Below are 20,079 nucleotides of genomic sequence, written 5' to 3'. Positions count from 1 at the left end.
TCCGTCGGAGAGCTCGGGCCCGGAATCTACATATGGCTTCATATTCTCACGAGCCGCTTTGTTTTCCGCTGCCACTTGCTTTTCCTTTGCCAGAATCGGCTTTTAAATTTGGGAAGACTTGTGTGCAAACAGGCAAACCAGCGGCTCTAAATTCAATCAATGAATGAATCTTGGTGTTGGGCACTCCAGTTTCCATGGTAAGCTGTTTATACACCTGACCCCATAACGTTTCTGGCTCATTCTGCTCTTTGGCACGGTGGAACCTTCACAGTGATGCAGTGACGGTGCAGCTAGGTAGTGATGTGCGATATTCATCAACTTTGGCAGGTCGCGTTGATGAACTAAGTCAGCGGTATGGAATTCGGCCAGGGTAGCAGGACTCCGATGGATGTAATACCAGCTCCGAGTCTGCAACTCCGGATCCAACGTCGTGAGACCGAGCATCTTTGGTAGTAACGAGTCATCCAGGCATCGCGTAACGACCAGTAGAAGGTATGGAGCACCTCTTTTTCACTTTCAACGTCGAAACACGCAGTTATCAGATACGGTCACGGGTCTTGCAGTCCAAGAATCTCCCATCACTGTCACTGTTTCGCCTAGTTCAAATTAACAATCAATACACACACGGGTTTCCGGGAAGATATATATGTTTTACCAATCTGAGGTGGGAACTTGTGAATTCCTGAAGGCTTTCATCCCCCCCATCATCCATGTTGTCACCTCCAACCATTCTCATTTTCACGGTGGTGATTACATCGTGTGTATGGACATTACTACGTCGATCTCACAAGAACCTTCCTCCTGGTCCCACTGCAGAGCCACTTATCGGCCATGTTCGTATGATGCCTCAGGAATTGATCGGAGAAACCTTCTATGAATGGTCTAAAACATACGGTACGTCAATCATCTATTCGTAAACTTGCGAGAATACTCAAGATCATCTACCACAGGGGACGTTATGCTTCTCAAAGTGTTCAATCGCACGATTATCGTCTTGAACAGTACGAAGGCAGCTCATGAACTATTGGAAAAGAGAAGTCAGTATTACAGTTGTCGGCCTCCTTTCCCCGTTGCCGATACGTGCGTTCTCTCCCCACACCTCAATTCGCTGTCAAAATTCACTCTTGTTTTTATCTAGGATGGGACTGGGTCGGCAGCTCGGGTTTTTACCATATGGGAAACAATTCCTCAAGATCAGGAAAGCTTTCCAGCAATATTTCAGTCGTCAAGAAAGCTTCGTTTTCATGCCGATCCAACTGGAAGAATCCCGTTTACTTGTAAAGAATTTGATAGAAGAACCTATTGAGCGGCTGGCACCCAATCTGTACAGGTACGTTTTCATCCTTCGCCTCGACGTTGAAGGTCACCGACCCTGACTCAGGTTCACCACCACTGTTATCACGAGTGCAGTCTACGGTCACAGAATCACAGCTGAAGATGACCGATTCCTCAAGATTGGATCTGCGTTAGAGAATGTTATCATTCATGCTGGAGCTGTCGGGAGCACCCCCGTCGACCTTTTCCCCTGGCGTGCGTTCTTCCCTTTCTCTTTATCACTCTTAGCCTCTTGACCAAACTACAGTCAAACATATGCCATCGTGGTTTCCTGGGACGTACCACCACATATATGCTCTGAAGAGCCGCCCGAGAATCCAAGTAGTCTATGATTATCCCTATGAATTCGTTTTAGACGAAATGGTCCGTTCGTAACAGCTAACCAAGACCTATTCGACTGATTTGTTTCGGTTTCAGTCACAAGGGATTGCTCCGCATTCCTTCCTCGCGTCTCAGCTCCAGGACCTCGACCCCAAATCCCCGGAATACGAGCAAGACATCGAAGATATCAAAACTAGCGGAGCCACAGCCTTTCTGGCGGGCGTTGACACGGTATTTTTTAATAACTTCATTCCTTGCGAATAGGAGATCTTATTCGAGCAACAGTCCCTTTCGAGTCTCATGACTTTTCTCCTTTGCATGGTCCTCAACCCTGAAAAACAGCATAAAGCTCAGGAAGAAATCGATCGGGTGATTGGGACCGAGAGATTACCTGAATACACTGACCGGGGTTCACTACCTTATATCGAGAATGTTCTGCAGGAGGTTTTGAGGTTCGTGCTGTTGAGCTTGGTCGACGTTTGTGACCGCACTCACAGAGAAGTTGACTAGATGGTATCCAGCACTTCATTTCGGTTTGTTACCTATTAACATCAACGACAACTTCAGACCGGCCCTAATCTGCCTTTTTCGAAGCGATACCTCATCGAGCCACCCAGGACGACATCTACAGAGGGATGTTCATTCCTAAAGGAGCGGTCATTTTCCCTAACGCTAGGTAATACTTCTCTCAATATTATGAATGGGGCTTGCTGATGTCTGTCGCGATGAAAATAGAGGCATGAGTTTGGATGAAAATGTCTACAAGAATCCAACCGAATTTCGCCCCGAACGTTTCCTCCCCAAAGCACAGGGTGGACATGAGGAGCCGTACTTCAACGCTGGCTGGGGTTACGGACGAAGGTTATCCTCACTTTCTCTCCGAGTCGCCTTTCGACCCCTGACGGACAACCAAACAGGGTATGTCCAGGTCGATTCTTGGCCGACGTGAGTTTGTGGCTAGCGATGGCCACAATATTGGCTGCGCTTGAGCTCAGCAAGGTTAAGGATGAGAACGGTATTGAGATTGACTTTGTCCCAAAACATAAAGTTGTCTTCGCTCAGTACGTGATGTTCAATCTTCCAATAAAATGTTTAACCATATTTCGAACCTCCAGGCAATTCGCGCCATTCCCTATGGAGATTAAGCCGCGCAGTGATAAGGCTACTCAATTAATCAGGCAAGCGACCCTGGGTCTCGGGATGTAGTTTCGCATGAAATTATTCGGGTAGACTAACAGGGAACGTATGATAAAATTGAAGGGAATTCCTCCTCAAACCAGCGCACCGGAAGTTGAATCATGCAGGTTCAGCGGCCTGCATTGGTATCGACAATATTTCTCCCGGATCCAAATCAAGGAGTTTTGTATTACTCTCCGGGATCTCGGCTTCGGCTCTTTCCTTTGACCAAACCTCCCTTCTATTGAACAAACGAACAAGACCGCTCATCAAGGTTTCCTCGTCGTGCGTTCGCAACCAGTACTGGGAAGATAACAATTGGACAATTTTGCCATTATCGGGGCCACCACCATTCGTGGAAGGACCGCCTATTATTGTTAATTCCGGCGTGAGCTGCGACAAGAGGGAAGGACCCTAACTTCTTACCTAGCAACCATGGAAATCGAACAACGTCCCATCCAGCTAGGAAAGCGAAGACGTCGACGTTCTTGTGGGACGACTCTTGCCGGGTTTTCCAGGCCGCAATATCCTTCAACGGCGTTGAGTGAGGCTGATATAGGAGAGCACCTCTCTCAGCCTCAGAGCCTTTCGAAAAGGATATAACGAGCGCGCCGCGGATTAGATCTTGCACCAGGTCTTCCCAACGTGATGCAGATGTTGCTACGAAACTGAGATTGATATCAAGTTTCTCGTAGAACTCTTTTCGTGCGGCCCAATCTGCTCTTCGTGAACCAACTTTGCTCTCGAATTCGGACATCTGCTTGCCTACATCGAGACATCCTGGGTCTTTTGGAATTTCGTAGATGTATCTCCTGCCCCACGCCCTTAGCTTCTTCGCAGCGCCCGAAAAAGCAAAAAACGGAATGTCTTCGTCTACACCGTCAATCGTCGGTTTGTGTAGATGATCGTTTCCCTCGAAAGTGATGATGACGGCATCGACCGCTCCTCTTGGATCCGACGCAAGGAATTCTGCGAGGCTCGGGAAATTGTGGAACTGGGGAGGTTTAGAGGCTGAGTGAAATTGCGTGAGGAACCATGGGTGAATATCTATTTCCGGTCCGTCGAGCCAGGGGTCGAGGAGGAAGGTTAACGTGATGTCTCCAGGAGAAAGTCGAGCTTGCAAATTGTTGCTGAAACTTATTAACCAGGCGTTGTCTGTGCTCAGGCGATGGAGGTGGACCGACATGGTTCAAGATACAGGGGTCCGCAGTCGAGGTGAGCGCTATAAGTATATGATTAGTTATAATTGAATTGGAAATGCACTGCTCTCACACCGTCGTGTTTCAACTTCAGAAATCCCGGCCCCGGCTGTCGAAAACGGCGCTCTACTACATCATGCGTGTTGACGAACGCTGAAGAATCAAGGGCGTATCTAAAGAATTTGAGGAGCATCACTTGTACATGTAGTAGCAACGTACAAACTATTACAGTCTGAAGAGGCGCCCAGCGATGCTTGTGGTAAACGTGACTGAGAATCGGTACCACCCCCTATTTTCATCTCTCTTCCTAACCACATCCTCCAACGTAACTTCCATGAGCGGTGAGCCCACCCGATCTCTCCGCTGTTCTCATGAATTACCTTCTGACTCTGGCATTAAAAAAGAACCTCAACCTACTATAGCGACTCGCACCACTGGGGCATCAGACTCGGACAATATCACCACTGCCGCCAGACAGTCCGAGGCTGTGGCAGCCTCGGTAATGAAACGAATACTTGCCTGGAGCTTTCTTTATACCTCCATTAGGATGAGTCTCGAATATTATGTCCCCGCACAGCCCACGACATCATCCCATCTGCTCCAAATCATGTACCTGCTCTCTTTGATCCTAGCGATAGGAATCGTAAAGATCCCTCTGGCCCCCTGGTTGATGGCACTCGACTTCGGGGCAGCTACTACAATTCATGTCTGTAAGTCTGCACGTATACTTGCCAAGTTCTTCTTCACTCATCCTTATTCCTCTCAGTCCTTTTCTGGTCCTCAGACTCTCCCTCACCCCAGCCCTTGCCACCATTTCACTTTCTTACCATTGTATACGGTGCATATACAGTGTTAGAAAAATTTAGAGGCCCGTTAGTATTGACGGGAATCACCTTTCTGTCTATGATTTATTTGGTAGAAGGAGAGTTCCCGTTAGAGAGAATGGGATTCTTTTGCCATTTGATCCCGGGAACTAGGATACCGGTGGAGTCCACAACCAACAAACTGAAGCTGGTGAGTAAATTCCTCGTGAGATTTCTTCTATATTATGATCCTCTTGATTGTGAGCTGACACGCCTCCACTTCTAGCCATCTAGAGAAGAACACAGACAGAACGAAGCCATGGTTTAAGTACTAATGGATCTCCTGTTTTAATAATCTTAGTAATTGTCAGTTATGACATACTAGGGCCTAGTGGACTGCTGTAATTTGTTGTCCACCGAGGCTGCTTGAATTCCATCGTCCGAGTTGTTGTACCTTGGCGGAACCCGTATATGAAACGAAAAATATCGCCATCCTCGTACGTACGGCTGATCCGGTTATTAGGTATCGACAGGTAGCTTCCTCATCCTCAATACTTATGTCAGTCTGGTTTCTAAAAAATTATAGCGTCCGAGTGGCAGGTAATGTACAGCTCCAATTCTTTACTAGAATAAGTGCACTTACTGTCATCGCCCCCGAAGTCGGCAATCTAAGGAGAAATATTTATATAATTAAGAAAATACATACCAGAACCTGTAAATACAATGCAGTTGCATAGAATACCTTTTGAGGTATATGCCTGCCAATTTTCGTGTGGGTAGGGTGTGATGCTGTTGAGATATGAATTTTTTAATGAGGGGGTGTCGAAAACGTGGCCCCACGGCGAAGTCGGAAATCGCGGACCGGCAACGTGATTACATGTGACACGATCATACACATTGATGAATCATCCAAGAATCGTCAATATCTCGTATATAAGAGTTTTGTTTGAGCACCTGGGACCTATAAATTCATTTTAAATGCTCTTGTTGCAAGCTGCATTGATAGAGGCTGTCCTTGTGGGAGGACGACCTTAATTTGGTAGTTTTTCCTCATTTAGGTACATTCAGAGTGGACTGGTGGCACCGAAATCTATTACAATTCATTGTTGGGTCCTAAGGGGAGCAAATGAAGATTATCTGAGATCTGACAGGAATGTTTCCTCCCCTCTAGAAACAATTTTTGGGTGTAAAACACAAAAATCTAGGATATTTGCAGGTATGGGCTGTGTAGACTCAAAAAAAATCATAAAAATCCAAGGATAATAGATTCTGGTAGCCTGATAGGTATATATAACTGTGCTGAGAGCCCTGCCCATGGCATGTCCAGCTGAACCTGAAGTAGTCACTACAATCTAGGGTCAGAATGACAGGAAAAAAACTGAGTGTATTATATAAACCTGACTCCACGGACTTGTAAGATGGTTATAGGTGTAGTCCTGGGTGTCTGTGAGATGGAGAAGTATGTTGTGGTCGTAACATACCAAGAACGGCAAGAGGTTGATGAGTACTTGTGCTGCAGTGGCCGATTTCCTGATTAGGAAATATTTTCACGCTTCGATTTTTGGTCGGAAAACTGACCCCTCATTGTGCTACTGCCACAACTCAGTGAGGAACCCATCCCCCGTCATGAAAATTGTCAGGCGTGCATATAAGACCCCGCTCCTTCTTTTTTGATAGTGTATCTGCTCAAAAACCTAGCCTAGCACTCACTATATCACACTTTTCCGACTTCCCCGTTTTTCCGACTTCAGGGTCGATGACAGTAATACATCTGTCGTGACCTCGGAGTCCGGACTCGTACCTGCCAGCGGGCCTTCGCTGGCCCACATACACCATGTACCCCCAGGGCCTTGTATAGAGCGTTGTCATTCACCCACATTCTTCTTCTCCGCTTCCAGGTGCAACATTGGCGAGTCGTGTTTTGGAGGATAGTAAAGGGGCCGCGGAGGATGCCAAACGGATTGTGGTTGTGAGACCCGATGCGCCGTATGTCGGTGTTGTGTTGGAAGGCGTGGAAGGTTTAGGCTGAGAATGTTTCTCTCGTATTTTGGTAGCCATTTAGGTGGATCGTCTTCTATGTCGAATCAAACTAGTAGCCTGTACATTTTGACTCACAAAAGTTAGATTGTTCCGGCAATTCGACGCCGAGGTCTTTGAATTGCCTCGGTCCGGACTCCGTGAGTCCGTCTTCTACTGAGTCACGTGTGACATCAACTTCCTTTTGCTTTTCCCATCTTCGAGTCCTCAAGAGTGCAAGGGGCAACACGCACAACCGTCTAGGGTTGTCAAGTTGATAGGGCTATCGTTGGACCCACGAAAGAAAATATGATAAATACTTCCGAAGTTCCACGTTTCTTATCCCTGCCACGGTATAACGATTTGAAGAGCTGGCAGTCTCGTATCAGGATACCATGCTACAGTGCGGGCTGGAGACAGAGTATCGGAAGCATCTGGGTTTGTCGGCGAGGAATAGGACGACGATATGTACGAAGTGATTAAGCCTACGGCACACACCTATCTCGTTTCGTCAACGTCATCATCTGGCAGATAGAAACGCGGGAAGCGCACTTGACTTTATGAACGTTTGTAACTCCTGCCATTCACCCTCCGTTGAATGGCGCCCCTCAGTGGCACACACTCTCTAGTGGTGTGAAGCACAATGCCGAAACCGCGTATGAGGCTTACGCGTCCTCAACCTATTGCGCCGTGCGATTGCGTCAACTATCGGCATCGCGAGTCATCACTTGACGGGAATGAAAGTGAGAGATTTGAAACTGGCAATTCACTTTGTGGGGGCGAGTGGAGTGCGTCGGCCCTACCCGCTACACCTAGAACAGAAGAGTTCACACTCTTTCAGTTACACTATCCGAGCCGTGCATCGTCGTCAGTGTGCACATCCCAACTCATATATAGCCGAAGCTACCATCTCGAGGTATATATACCAAAGCATTTCAAGACATCCCTCGTATCAGGAGCATTGAAGCCTCCAAAGTGACCCGCGAACAGATGCAGCCAACAGATGCAGCCACCTGTCCTTATTGTACGCTTCATAACTCACTTGTGTTCAATCCTACGCTGACGAAATACGTGCACCTCATAGGTCGGTGCTGGGCCTACAGGTATGGCAGAGACCGCATTTCGCTCGCTGCTACACGCTAAATGATATTGAGATAGGCCTTACCCTTGCTCTATCTCTGCTTACGAACGGTGTTTCTGTTCGGATCATCAGAAAGGAATCGACTTTTGCTGTTGGAAGTCGCGGTTCCGGAATCCAAGTACCTTCTCTCGCTCTCAATTGTTCGTCACAGTCTTTCCTCTGATTTCATTCTTCCATCAAAGCCTCGAACCCAAGAACTACTCAAGCTATTCAACATTTGGTCTGACATGGAAAGGCGTGCTTTCCCTCCCAGTCTTCTTAAATTTCACTCCGCCCCAGAAGGCCCACAGCCCCTTCAGACTGTGGAGATGTCTGTAGAAATGGATTCTAAGCCGGAATATTACCGGGTTTGTTCATTTGCTTGCCAGGTTTGAATAATTGCTAAGGTTTCGAACTAGATAAACACGCGTTATTTAGGCCAAGGAGCTCAAGAAGAGATTTACCGTGCACACCTCAAGGACCGATTCAACGTTGAGGTAGAACTCGGGACGGAGTTCCGGTCGCTCGAGCAACATCCCGACTATATCGTAGCCCATCTAGTCAAGCACACTCCCGACGGCGGAGAAGTGCCTGAGGAGGCTCGCTTCTCTTAGCTTGTTGGTGCTGATGGTGGGAAGAGTCAAGTCCGCAACGAACTTGGACTTCAGTTTGCAGGAAGCACAGAGGATCAGGATATTGGCGTCATAGGGGATATCCGAATTAAGAACGCATTCAATGAGAAAAGGGTACTACACTTGCACATCTTGTTCGAAAGCGGGTTCTGAATAGGTTCTTCTTAGGACTGGTTAATATGGGGAAGCCCGCATGACCGGATGTGAGTTTTACTACGAATTTGTTTCGACTTTGAACCCATCAAACGACTCGCATAGGGCAACTGTCATACCTGCATCATTCGGCGATGACCGCTTCACCTTCACGATCGGTGGGGACCGTGTAGATTTAGAAAGGGTATCGTCAAGCAAAGGAGAATTTATCAAGGCGTTCCAGGATATCACGGGAAGAACTGATATTGAATTCGGCGACTTGATATATATGGGGACGTGGAGGTAAGTAACCCATTTTGTGCATGCGATTTTCATTTCCTGAGGTGGGTGGCCACGCAGGTTGAATATTCGGATGACTGATAAATTTAGAGAACGAAGGGTCTTCATTGCTGGGGGTGAGCATCTTTCATCGATTCATCATTGGTCGTTTAATTCCCGGCGCCGACGATGCTGTGTGTTTTAGATGCTGCTCATGTTCATAGTCCCATGGGAGGCCAGGTCAGTCTCTCATTCTTTGTGCCCTTCAACACAAGGCGAACATTTTACCTCTCTGTAGGGACTGAATTCGAGTGTCCAAGACGCTGTAAGTTGCTCTTCTTCACCCTTTCTCCATTGAACACCATCAATGTGTATAGGTCAACCTCGGTTGGAAACTAGCACTCGTTCAAAGAGGCCTTTCTCCAGTCAGCCTTTTAGATAGCTACACCGAAGAACGACTCCCCGTTATTGCCTCCATGCTCGGTAAAACAACAGAGTTATTCCGCAAAGGTCAAGCATCATTTGGATCCGCCACCGCTGAAGAAGGGTGGCGCAGAGGCTTTGAAATTCGCATGTTTGGTGTCAACTATCGCGGTAGCTCCATTGTTTACGACGAAAAGTATACCGAACCGAAAGAGCAGGCGGATCCATATCGCGCTGGACAGGACGATACAGTACAAGCTGGAGATCGAGCGCCGGAAGCGCCTGGACTTGTCGAGGATGGTAATAGGACGACGAGTTTGTACGAGGTGTTCGAACCCACCGCGCATACGGTCTTGATTTACGATGGCCATAGAAACGATCCTGTGCCAGTACTCGAGCATTTGCTGAAGTACCCTCGCGGCCTCGTACAATGTGTTATCATTCATCCCCGCTCCGCTTCTCCGCTTCCGGGTGCTAACGGCGCAAGTCGTATTATGGAGGATTGTGAAGGGTTCGCGTATAAGAATTACAAGATTGAGGAGGGGGATGTGAAACGGGTTGTGGTTGTGAGGCCAGATGCTCATGTTGGTGCTCTGGTGGAAGGCGTGGAAGGTTTAAGAGAATATTTTTCGCGAATTCTGGTGACTGTTTAATCGAACCGAATGTTTTCGTGTTGTGTGGTGGCTAGGTGCTATAGACATCGTTGTTGGAATTCGTAGGACAAATAGTACTGATTTGAGCGTTACTTTCTTCCGTCAATTCAGCCCGCCCAGCCATTATCCTGTCTTCACAACCTTAACATCGTGCTGCTCGCCAGTTAACGCCAGCCTTCCATTCGTGCTGCTGACCACCTTCCCATCCACGCTAACCGTGACACCAGCACCAGAAAAGACACTAGGAACAACGAACTCCCCGCTCGTCCCTCCTGGCGTCATTATATTCGCTTCAACACCCACAACGTTCTCTCTATCTTCATCCAACGTCCATTGCAGAGTAACACCAAAAGATCCCAAGGGAGTCTCAAACCCTCCCTTGACCCCGCCACTTTCACCGACTCCTTTAACGAAAACAGGCCCAACAACCCACGTTTTCCCCATCGGCTGAGTAACGGAGAGACCCAAAACGTAAGTTGTTAGAGTCGAAGTGGGAGCAGACGACCATCCGTGTGCATGGGAGGTATAGGCCGCGTCGTAGTTGTAACCTCGGTAAGAGCGGTAGCTACACCCCGTCATACTCGGTCAGAGAAGAGCAGATAACACAAGAAGAAAAAAACACGTACTACAACGAACCGTTAACTGTGAACCCCTCCAACAGCGTACTCTCCACACTTAAATTGGTGTATAGCATATACCCCCATGTTCGATGCAACAAATCTAATGCTCTCTCCGGTTGGTTCGCTTCAAAGTGCGCTTGAAGCTGTACGAAGAGGGGAGGAGGGGGGGTTCAGCTCTGTGAATTGGAAACTTCTAGTGGACCGTACCTCGAAACCACTGATAAAAGGACTAATCGTATCCGGTAACTCAGGTGGCTCAGGTCCCAAATCACGCCAATTCTTGGTCAGACCTTGGCTTACCCTCGCTTTCCAGTTCTCTTCTTGGGTGAGGTTGAACAGGACAGCGAGAGAGTTGGCATCTTGGGGTGCGAGAGTTGTAGTCGAGTTGTCTCGGTATACGCCTGTTTTCGAGTGCCAAAGACATTGTTCAGTACGAGTAAAACAATGATGACGAAATGTTAACGTACCGACATCATCCATCCAAAATTCTTTATTGAACGCCTGTTTCAGATTCGTAGCGTTCTTTGCATAGGCTGCCGCTAACGAGGCATCCCCTATGGCATTTGCGAGTCCCGAAGCTGTAACTAAAACCTATGATACGGCTCGTTAAGTCACCATACAGCATGATGGGCTAAATGAACCCACGCGGTAGAGAATCGCATTTCCTTCAGCATTGATCCCACCACCGCCTAATCTCGCCCAATCGCGAAGGCCAGTCACATTCATCAACCCCTTCGTACGGTCAACCTTACCTTCAAGGTACGCAACCGCCCTGGTGTAATTCGTCCAGAGATTTTTGATAGTGGAGATATCGCCCGTGTATAGATGATAGTTGTCTGGTGTGGGTTGAAGACATCAGTAAGAGAACAAACCGGAAAAGAGGGAAGAAACCACGTACAACACCCAATGAGTGTCCACCCATGATAAGTATCCGATCCTTTCTGACTGAGTGGAGGGCCAGATTCTGGTAGAGCTCCTTGAGAGTCCATACCGTTGAACATCGTGAGTAAAGCGTTTCGAGTCGGAAGCAAGTCATTTGTTGAGACGAATTGGGTTGGCACTGCAATTCCCATGTCGCCTGTTAGAAATTCACGCTTTAGTATGTTGGTAGAAACAGGGATGCAGGATGCAGATTTACCTGGCCATACTGCACTAAACATGGCAGCGAAGAACACAATGAATAACTGGGTCAGTGCTCGGATGATCAGAAGAAGTACCGGTCTCGTTTGGCACCTGGAAAGGATTGAAGAATACGGTTAGTTCACATTGGAACCTAGAAATAGGCTTAATACGAACCATCGACAATAATAGGCCCATCCACACCGAGTGTTGCGTTGTTAAACCATGCTAATGAGTGAATGTATGATAAGTTCGACGAAAAGAGAGGAAGAAATAAGGTCGTACTTCCACGCCCGGCAAACGGTACCTTCCTTCCTGTATTCAACGGTACGGTATTCGTCTGAACCGTGTATGCACCAGCGTACCATACTACAAAGGAACCAATCTTCATCTCAGTCTGGAAAACAGAAGCGAAGAGGAAGACACATACGCTTTGTCAGAAAATCCTCATCATGAAAGCCGCTCGTATCCTTTGCCCAAAAGTAGCCAGCATAACTCCGCATATCCTCCATGTGCGGCATAAAGGATATCGCGCAAGTGACATTCGATAACCTCAAGTTGTTGACATTTGAAATGATAGTCAAGAATCGGAATCCACCTCTAAGTGTTGCGGACGGTTGTGTCCATAACCCCGCTCGAGAGGAGACTTTCAGAATACCGTCGAAGGTCTGATCAAACGACGGAAAACTGGAATCGTCCGAGCTGGTGGTTGAGATGAATTGAGGTGATTCCGTGAACGAAAGGGAAAAGGATGAGGTGCTGTTGGGAAGTGTCATCGAGATGAGCCCGCCGACCTGTACATGCAGTTAGAAGTCGTACGCAATAAAAGGGAGATGTTCAAACTCACCTCGATCCCAAAATCCAAGGTGACTGATGAGCCTTGACTACCTAGCGTAGCCATACCACTCCCTGTGAGCAAGTTATCCGCGCCTGAGACAGACCCCATGACGCCGCGTACGGTGACAGGCCTTACAACTCTAGATGCAGGTGCGTAATTGAAGGCATCCCATAACCCCGCTGGTGCTCGAGCCCATACCAGGCTGCCCAGGGGCGCTGATATCAGAAGCGAAAGGACAGTGACGGAAATCATCATGTGAAGCCAGTTGTCGAGGTGTTCTTTTTAACGAGAAAATCGAAAGACCTGCGGGCCGGGCTATGGATATTGAATGTGTGGAGTGGTCTGCTGAGTTACGCAAAATGGGAAATGTTCGAGCAGGCACAAGAGCATGCGGGAGGAAAAAATAGCAAGGCACACGTTTGGGCCACTGTTCACTGTAGCGTTGTGCTGCTTTTTTCTTCTCTATAATCGCAGAAGTTTGAGATGTGCCTGCCCGCTGGCCGCTGTCTTGCGAAGACGATGGTAAACCTGCATTGGTTCGCGTCCTTCAGTCCACGAACAGGCCAGAGAAAAACCCAGAACAGACCCAACCAACGCCGTGCATATTTCATTATCCTTTCTCAGTACTCCTCTTACTTTTCTTCGTTCATGAAAACTGTCGTTAATCTATATTGCAGCCAAAATGATGATGGCCGAGTTCTACCATTTTCCTGGTTAGCTGGACACGTTGTAAACAGATCCCATGTTACGCTCACCACTTTAAGACTCTATTTAGGAGAGGATAAAACGGGGAGAATGGAAGTAGAGTCAGCGGTTCAAATTCGAGATTGCGACAAAATGTGGGGGATCCATAAACTGGGACAAATTTCACGGTCACGGGATCCTTTTTTCGGTAGTAAAATTGCCAAAAACGGTTATTTACGAGTAAATAAAGTGACAGTGACAGTTCTTTTTTTAGACGACGCCCGCTTCTCTTCTGGTTTCCTTTACGACTCGAGCGACCAATGCTTTCTTTTGCTTAATGTTCCCTCTCCTCAGAAAGGCTTGCGAAAAGCTTGCTGCAATCTAGTCTCGACTCTCAAAACTGGGTTTAGTTCTCATCACGACAAGAGGTGACCGTCACCAGGCCTTCTTCAACCGTACGCTTCGACTATCAAATATGACTGCTGCGGTTGATCCTACTTTCTATTGACTTTTTTCAGGTGTTTCGGATTCAATATCATCATCTGGGTTTATCAAGGCACGACGGTCGTAACCGTCCCATGTTCTCGCTCCCGAGGCCTGACTGGAGTTTCTGACTCGAATATCTTCCCGAAGAACATAAAAGCCCACAATGATTGATTATGTATCATAACCTCTTCGCATGCCTGCTCTCACCGAAACCAAATCTTTCAACTCCTCCTTCTCTTTCCCCACATCTGGCATCCCCATCGCTGTGCTGGTTGGTGGTTCAGGAGGAATTGGCGCCGCTATCGCTGAACGTCTGTCGTACTACGCAAAGGGCAACATCCACATCGTTATCCTCGCGCGTAACAAAGAAGAATCTTTCAAAGTCCTCGAACGTTGCATCCCCCCTCCGTCTGGCAGTGGTGACGTCCTCCGGGAATTTGTTCTATGCGACTACTCCCTCGTCTCCTCTACGGACTCGGCCATCAAATCCGTCTCTGACCTCCTCACCGCCAACGACCACAAGATCGACTACCTCGTGTTCTCATCCAACTACGTTAGTCTAGAGAACAAACGGAACGACACGGAGGAAGGCCACGATTATCAGTTGCGCATTCGGTATTATCATCGCTTCCAGATGACCTATGCGTTACTGTCCAAGGGTTTGTTAGGACCGGATTCGAGGGTTTTGACGATTTTGGGTGCTCAAAAGAAGGGTATAAAGGTTGATGTACCGGGAACGGATAGGGATGATTTTGAGTTTAGGAGCAGTGAAGTGGGAAGTTTTGGGAAATTGGGTCCGGTGGTCGCTTCGGCTTATACTGATGTTGGGTTCAAGGTGGGTCACTGATTCCCTAGTTCTATGTCTTCGCGCTTTTTGCTAAAATCATTCACGTATACAGCAACTTTCTGCTCATTTCCCCAAAGTTGGAATTACCCATATCAATCCTGGGTTCGTTTATACCGGGATGATCAAGGGCATTCTCGATGACCTCCGAAAGAAGCCTTTTATTGGGCCGTTGATTTACCTCCTCGCCAAGGGCGTTGTTTCTCTGGTCACTATTCAACCAGAGGAGTCGGCAGAATACATGATCTACGCGTTATTCAACGGGAAAGCGGGGTTCTACCGTCGTGATAAGACTGGGGGTGAACTTTCAACAGTTGAGAATGAAGGTCTGGATTCGGAGAAGTTTTATCAGCACTCCATGAAAGTCACAAAGGTTGACGGTTAAAAGGATAATGGGTAGCAGCGGCATGGCCCCTTTTATATAGGTATGGTTCCTTCCTCTCTTCGATTCAGATGCTAACGAAGCACAACAGAAATATTGTCTCTCAAAGCTATTGCATCGTATATTTAACGCGAATTCCTGCTCTCTTTCAGTCTGGATACCCTCTTCGAAACTCTCGTTGATCGAAGACTTGGGGAAAAAGCATTGATACCCTTAGAAGAATTATACCCCAGAAGAAAAAATCATCTACGATTCTATCTGTCCCTCGACAAAGTATCTGTATTTTTACACGTGTAATAGTAAGATATGCAAACGTCTACTTTCTATCTAAAGCGTGCTCCAACCACTGTCAACGGGTACAAGAACTCCATTAACACCAGCACTGGCATCAGAGGCCAAGAAAAGCAGTACTGCAGCATGAGTCGCACTATTAGAAGACTTGGGAAATTTCTCCGGGGCCAAATTGTAGAAGTCGGCATAGACATCATGTATAGGTCTCAATGTCTATCAGTACCAGGAGGTGATCTGAAAGAAGTAAATGAGGCGTACTTGATTTTGGCATAGGCGGCCATATCCCAGGTCTCTGGTGGACTGCTCTTCGCAATGTTCGTATCAATGACCCCTGCGAAATTCATATTAGAGGGGGAATTCGAAGAACGAAAAAAGGATATCGCCAAAACCACCTCCTGGTGCGATAGCATTACACCGAATTCCCTCGTCTTTGTACATCCAAGCCGTGTTCTTCGTTATACCGAACTGTCATAATTAATAGTCAGCAATGGGTAAGAGATAGATGGAGAACAACAAAACGCACCAATGCATGTTTACTCGCAGTATATGCCGCACCAGCAACAGCCCCACTAACCGACGCCTTGCTACACACATTCACAATACTCCCACCCCCATTGGCCTTCATATCATTGATAACTTCCCTCATCAACTTCACAGGCGCGTTCAAATTGACCGCCATGACCTTTTCCCAATCTGCGTCCAGTAGCTTATCCACTCCAGCATGCTTATCCATAATTCCAGCAACATTCAACAACGCACCAATCCGAGAAGAACTGAAAGCAGATTTCGCGGCGGCTACGATTTGAGATGGCGCATCAGATTGAGTAATGTCAACTTTGAGGAAGCTAAAGTTGGTCGTGTTGGACATTAACGATTCAGGTGCGGGCGACAAGTCGACGCCGAAGACGTTCCAGTCAGAGGCGAGGAAGGTGGTTGAAGCTGCTAGGCCGATTCCACTGGATGCACCGGTGATGATTGCGATCTGAAAATGATCATAAGTTCGGATGTCCTCGGGGGGGAAAAGACTGGAAAATAATACCTTCTTGTCCGACATGGTAAGAGAAAAGAGTTGTCAACCATCGCGCCCTTGTTTCTTGGTGTTATATTAGTCCGGACCAACAGCCCGATGAGGTGTATCAAATGACCAAATCATGTCAAAAAGTTCGCAGTTGCGAGTTGAATAGTGCCTCACACCGTGAGATTCTACCCAGGGGAGAACGTGAAGGGCAAACCGGCATCGTGGTCATGAATCAGAAGGGCAAACTGGTCGTATCGTGAAGGGCAAACCGGCTGTAACGGACATAATCGTAGGGGCACCCAAAAAAATCAAGTGGAGTGGTGATATCTTCCCCTCAAGCTTCAAGGTGAACATATTATTGAAGCCTCCAACATGTGCTGGTACATAGTGCTGGTATAGATCGGAATCGCCAAGGTCAAACCCAAACTATAGAGATTAGGTATGATGAACTCCCCTTGACTACGGAACCAAGAAGCGTACTTACCATGAGCTCTTGCTCTGTTCATTCATACATGAGCACTCGCCGTGGACATCCTTGAATTCAGTTCAGACGTACTGAGGCCGTGAGGCTGCGAATCGCGATGATGGTGGCGAGGCACAGAGAGGCGACAAATCAATTATGTAAGGGCGTAGCTAGTAGACGCCCAAAACTTGCTTTGCCCCGAACTATCATCATGACCCGCCTATCTGACAGAAGAAACGGTCTTCGGGCCCCATTGTGATTTACCGGCTGAATGTAAGTTCTCATTTCTTCTCTTCATCTGCTTCAATGACCGTTCTTCTGCAGCAAAAACTTCTTTTTCTGTTTTTACAACAATTCCCTGAACAATTTCATTTGTGGCGTTGATTGGATAGGAATACATTTTTTCAGGCGCTTTAGCAAGTTTTCCTACGCCCCCAAGTCGCTTGGTCTCATGGATCATATGATGGAATTTTAGGGAATTGAACTTAATGAGAAAGGAGATCGCCACGATGAACTTCAAACGGACGGCGTTAAGCATTCGGCGGTTCGCAGTGGTGCGAACTTCGTACGTTTCCAAGAAGTCCTTGTTAACCTATTATATAACGATTGAATAGCGACGAAAATGTCAAGGCCAGCACTCCTCGGTACTAGAAATACAGCAATGATGAAGAAAAAGAAAGGCTTCTCTCGACGGTGACCTGTCGCATCATTCAATTAAACCACCACTTAGAAAACAGATTTTACAGATGAAATGTGTGCTTACCACTACGGAAGTGGGGCTCGGAAGTGGGCTCTAATGTTTTTGCTCGTCTACCTCCTTGTACTGACAATCGCACGCTTGAGTCAAGTGCGGGTCGGTGGTCTAAAACAACGGTCCGTCAAGCCTAATAACGAAAAATAACTGAGGGCTCACCGTAATATCAGCAGGAAGAAATAGAGCTGCAAGCACATTTAACAACTTGGCGGTAAAGGTAGACTTCATTTTTCCGGTTAACCTGCGAAGTTTTGCAGGGTTTCCTTCTCTAATGACTACGGGTGAGCCGGCTTCTTATACTCTCGCTAGGTTCCCTCACACGCACACGACCCTATGCAGGGGGATTACCTACCGTTTAACATCTCTTACACCCTCCGACAAGGACCCGGGCCACAACGTTTCGAGAATTTCAGAATCCAGTTTAAACCGAATTATTGGGCTGGTGGAGCTGCCGTGAGCTCACCCGGCACTTTGAAAATTCCCATGGCGCTTTCAACTTGGCGCTTCCCACAATTCTGTCCTTCGACGCGGAACAAGTCGTAGTTGGAGAAGTTGTTTGATCGACTGCTCTGGTCGATAACGTTTCTCGCGTCCTGTCCTTGAAGCAGAAGTTCAAAGACAAGGATAAGGACAAGGACAGACGAAGTACGTACTCCTCTTTGGGGCAGTCAGCGTGACTAGGGTCGAGCACGCTAATTTCAGGGCTTTATCCCGCCTAGTAAAATCCTACCTGTCAGTGTTCAAAACATCACTAACGATGACAATGAATGGCCGATTAGACAGGTCGTAGACAGTGAACATGAAATCGGGATGTTAGTCGGTTTTCTCAGTTAAAGGTATGTCACCGTCTACCTACTATTGGGTCCCGACTCCCACCTTCTCTCGCCCTCAGGCTGTTCCTGTTTCCCCTTGAACTAACAACATATGACCTCGCCACAGCACACCGTCCATGCTCGGACGACTCAGGGAAATAAAAGAAGCCTACCGTCACCGTTACTGTAGACTCTCGGACGAACTCGCTCGCTTTGATCGGTTTGTACGGTTTTTGGACAACGAAAATTTTTCCTCTAACGATTCAATACAATTACATAGGGGTAACAGTACACGTGAGCTATTTATACACTGTACAGTCCGTGAAGCTTTAGAGGTGCGTAATAATAATTTTTTTTTCTTCATAAACCTGAAAGTCAACCAAAACCTCATCAGCAACCCGAAAAGTTCTTTTACATCGAGAACACCACACTTACCTCCCAGAAGATCTGTGAACTCATCGTCATCCCCATCCTTAATCCTGGAGTATTTGCCTCGCCGGCCAGAGACCTAACATTTCCGAAATGGTAAACCATCAAAGGTCGACGGGTTAAGGAAATCCCAAAACAAACCGCAAAATTAGCGGGGACGAGAAGAGTGACAAGCACATCGACGAAACTCATTGCGAAGGGAGATTTCATGATGATGATGATGAGTCGTTGTTGCAATCACAGTCGTCGGATCAAGGTTTGGACTTGTGAGGAGTTTTGATGGTTCTTCTAACGATTGCAACGTACCTCTCTTATACTCTCCCCCACGCGACCACAGATGTAAGATGTTGCATCACTATGAACAGATTCCAGTGTCTATCGATATCCTTCGTCAACCGGGGCTGTTCGATCGTTCCGAGAGTACTTCGGAACCTCGCTTTCAAAAGGTTCGGAAATAGTTTAGACGCCAAATCTTGGGTCCTGGAGACTGGGGTAAATTGAATGCAGTTCTTTCCTTCCCATGACCTTGGCTTCTTTCTCGTCTTGCTCTCTTGTGTTTTTGTTAATCACTCGGACTCGGAGTCTTGAATAAAGGCTTCCTTCTATCTCCTCGTAGATTGTCAAATGCCAATCAATCTCAGTGGTGTAATCCCGTCCACGTTTCCTGGCTAAGCGTTTTGAGGATTTGTGCCACCTCGACAATTATTCCCCGCCGATTATAGTTTTATCAAGGACCGCAGGTTGAGAATGGAGTAGCTGAAGCTATCTGATACCCTTACCTTTCTCTTAGATAGGTTCCCTCAAAGCATAACCTTGGCGTCATTAGGTCGGCCGGCCCTGAAGCTGGATATGAAGGTGAGGTTCAAGCGCTGACATGGACAGTTCATACATTCCGAAGCATTATTTATTATATATACAAATTTGATTAACGACTAGGGAAGATTATAATGTTACAAGCCAGATACAAATATGGCAGTGTACAACCGAGGGAGGGGTGAACCTAGAGTGAATGATGGTTCGTAGTCAGTACGAATGCGAAAAGATAGTGGGGACCAGCCGCATTGAAACATACGAAAGTCCTAGTCCTCTTTTCCTTCTTCCTTCTTGCAACAAACATTCTGACAATGTGAACCGGAGGCCTTATTGACCGCGGAATAATAATAAGTACTAGTAAGTAAGATCGAGCTTTACCAAAGTTGGATGTTGGATTCCCCCGGACTCACCGCAAGATCAGCAGGAACGAGAAGAGA

The 20,079-nt window shown here is 47.2% G+C and overlaps 9 protein-coding genes across 10 annotated transcripts; 6 read left to right on the top strand and 3 right to left on the bottom strand.

The window, feature by feature from the left end:
- Positions 1-68: 68 nt before the first annotated feature.
- On the top strand, positions 69-2,862 carry E1B28_005407 (uncharacterized protein; the record flags this gene model as incomplete). Its single annotated transcript, XM_043149966.1, has 14 exons — positions 69-197; positions 272-492; positions 543-894; positions 951-1,080; positions 1,139-1,330; positions 1,382-1,530; positions 1,583-1,698; positions 1,753-1,887; positions 1,942-2,108; positions 2,167-2,189; positions 2,251-2,332; positions 2,392-2,517; positions 2,574-2,717; positions 2,772-2,862. Exons 3-14 carry the CDS (start codon positions 711-713, stop codon positions 2,860-2,862), a joined length of 1,539 nt encoding a protein of 512 aa, XP_043011050.1. The 5' UTR covers positions 69-197; positions 272-492; positions 543-710.
- Positions 2,863-2,952: 90 nt separating this feature from the next.
- E1B28_005406 (uncharacterized protein) lies at positions 2,953-4,047 on the bottom strand (the record flags this gene model as incomplete). The annotated part of the gene is made up of 2 exons (XM_043149965.1): positions 3,259-4,047; positions 2,953-3,200 (listed from the first exon to the last, which is right to left on the bottom strand). The coding sequence occupies exons 1-2, from the start codon at positions 4,016-4,018 to the stop codon at positions 2,953-2,955; spliced, it is 1,008 nt and encodes a 335-aa protein (XP_043011049.1). The 5' UTR covers positions 4,019-4,047.
- Positions 4,048-4,333: 286 nt separating this feature from the next.
- On the top strand, positions 4,334-5,285 carry E1B28_005405 (uncharacterized protein). The gene is made up of 4 exons (XM_043149964.1): positions 4,334-4,372; positions 4,436-4,741; positions 4,798-5,045; positions 5,121-5,285. Exons 1-4 carry the CDS (start codon positions 4,366-4,368, stop codon positions 5,160-5,162), a joined length of 603 nt encoding a protein of 200 aa, XP_043011048.1. The 5' UTR covers positions 4,334-4,365; the 3' UTR covers positions 5,163-5,285.
- A 2,568-nt stretch (positions 5,286-7,853) lies between these two features.
- On the top strand, positions 7,854-8,584 carry E1B28_005404 (uncharacterized protein; the record flags this gene model as incomplete). Its single annotated transcript, XM_043149963.1, has 5 exons — positions 7,854-7,874; positions 7,935-7,953; positions 8,009-8,109; positions 8,174-8,338; positions 8,390-8,584. The coding sequence occupies 5 exons, from the start codon at positions 7,854-7,856 to the stop codon at positions 8,582-8,584; spliced, it is 501 nt and encodes a 166-aa protein (XP_043011047.1).
- Positions 8,585-8,795: 211 nt separating this feature from the next.
- Positions 8,796-10,089, top strand: E1B28_005403 (uncharacterized protein; the record flags this gene model as incomplete). The annotated part of the gene is made up of 5 exons (XM_043149962.1): positions 8,796-9,037; positions 9,095-9,150; positions 9,219-9,253; positions 9,312-9,338; positions 9,391-10,089. 5 exons carry the CDS (start codon positions 8,796-8,798, stop codon positions 10,087-10,089), a joined length of 1,059 nt encoding a protein of 352 aa, XP_043011046.1.
- A 123-nt stretch (positions 10,090-10,212) lies between these two features.
- Positions 10,213-13,510, bottom strand: E1B28_005402 (uncharacterized protein; the record flags this gene model as incomplete). Its single annotated transcript, XM_043149961.1, has 14 exons — positions 13,422-13,510; positions 13,253-13,365; positions 12,676-13,194; positions 12,259-12,622; positions 12,114-12,197; positions 12,006-12,056; positions 11,927-11,942; positions 11,848-11,861; positions 11,608-11,787; positions 11,355-11,545; positions 11,177-11,300; positions 10,917-11,110; positions 10,716-10,852; positions 10,213-10,654 (listed from the first exon to the last, which is right to left on the bottom strand). The coding sequence occupies exons 3-14, from the start codon at positions 12,919-12,921 to the stop codon at positions 10,213-10,215; spliced, it is 2,043 nt and encodes a 680-aa protein (XP_043011045.1). The 5' UTR covers positions 12,922-13,194; positions 13,253-13,365; positions 13,422-13,510.
- A 129-nt stretch (positions 13,511-13,639) lies between these two features.
- Positions 13,640-15,331, top strand: E1B28_005401 (uncharacterized protein). The gene is made up of 4 exons (XM_043149960.1): positions 13,640-13,805; positions 13,869-14,671; positions 14,736-15,105; positions 15,154-15,331. Exons 2-3 carry the CDS (start codon positions 14,030-14,032, stop codon positions 15,063-15,065), a joined length of 972 nt encoding a protein of 323 aa, XP_043011044.1. The 5' UTR covers positions 13,640-13,805; positions 13,869-14,029; the 3' UTR covers positions 15,066-15,105; positions 15,154-15,331.
- On the bottom strand, positions 15,332-16,977 carry E1B28_005400 (uncharacterized protein). Of its 2 annotated transcripts, XM_043149959.1 has the most exons (6): positions 16,856-16,977; positions 16,393-16,797; positions 15,877-16,335; positions 15,746-15,818; positions 15,612-15,684; positions 15,332-15,558 (listed from the first exon to the last, which is right to left on the bottom strand). In XM_043149959.1, exons 2-6 carry the CDS (start codon positions 16,405-16,407, stop codon positions 15,390-15,392), a joined length of 789 nt encoding a protein of 262 aa, XP_043011043.1. In that variant the 5' UTR covers positions 16,408-16,797; positions 16,856-16,977; the 3' UTR covers positions 15,332-15,389. The 2 variants fall into 2 exon arrangements, with proteins under 2 accessions (XP_043011043.1, XP_043011042.1); XM_043149958.1 differs by having other exon boundaries at positions 15,612-15,818.
- A 49-nt stretch (positions 16,978-17,026) lies between these two features.
- E1B28_005399 (uncharacterized protein) lies at positions 17,027-19,229 on the top strand. Its single transcript, XM_043149957.1, has 12 exons — positions 17,027-17,107; positions 17,159-17,250; positions 17,310-17,399; positions 17,449-17,620; positions 17,683-17,707; positions 17,759-17,869; positions 17,928-18,233; positions 18,291-18,320; positions 18,368-18,400; positions 18,528-18,620; positions 18,681-18,735; positions 18,795-19,229. Exons 10-12 carry the CDS (start codon positions 18,538-18,540, stop codon positions 18,927-18,929), a joined length of 273 nt encoding a protein of 90 aa, XP_043011041.1. The 5' UTR covers positions 17,027-17,107; positions 17,159-17,250; positions 17,310-17,399; positions 17,449-17,620; positions 17,683-17,707; positions 17,759-17,869; positions 17,928-18,233; positions 18,291-18,320; positions 18,368-18,400; positions 18,528-18,537; the 3' UTR covers positions 18,930-19,229.
- The last annotated feature ends 850 nt before the right edge of the window (positions 19,230-20,079 follow it).

This window comes from Marasmius oreades, chromosome 3, assembly GCF_018924745.1.
Source record: "Marasmius oreades isolate 03SP1 chromosome 3, whole genome shotgun sequence".
Taxonomy (NCBI): domain Eukaryota; kingdom Fungi; phylum Basidiomycota; class Agaricomycetes; order Agaricales; family Marasmiaceae; genus Marasmius; species Marasmius oreades.
The sequence above is the reverse complement of the archived record's forward strand: the minus strand, read 5'-3'. Positions and strand labels throughout refer to the sequence as shown.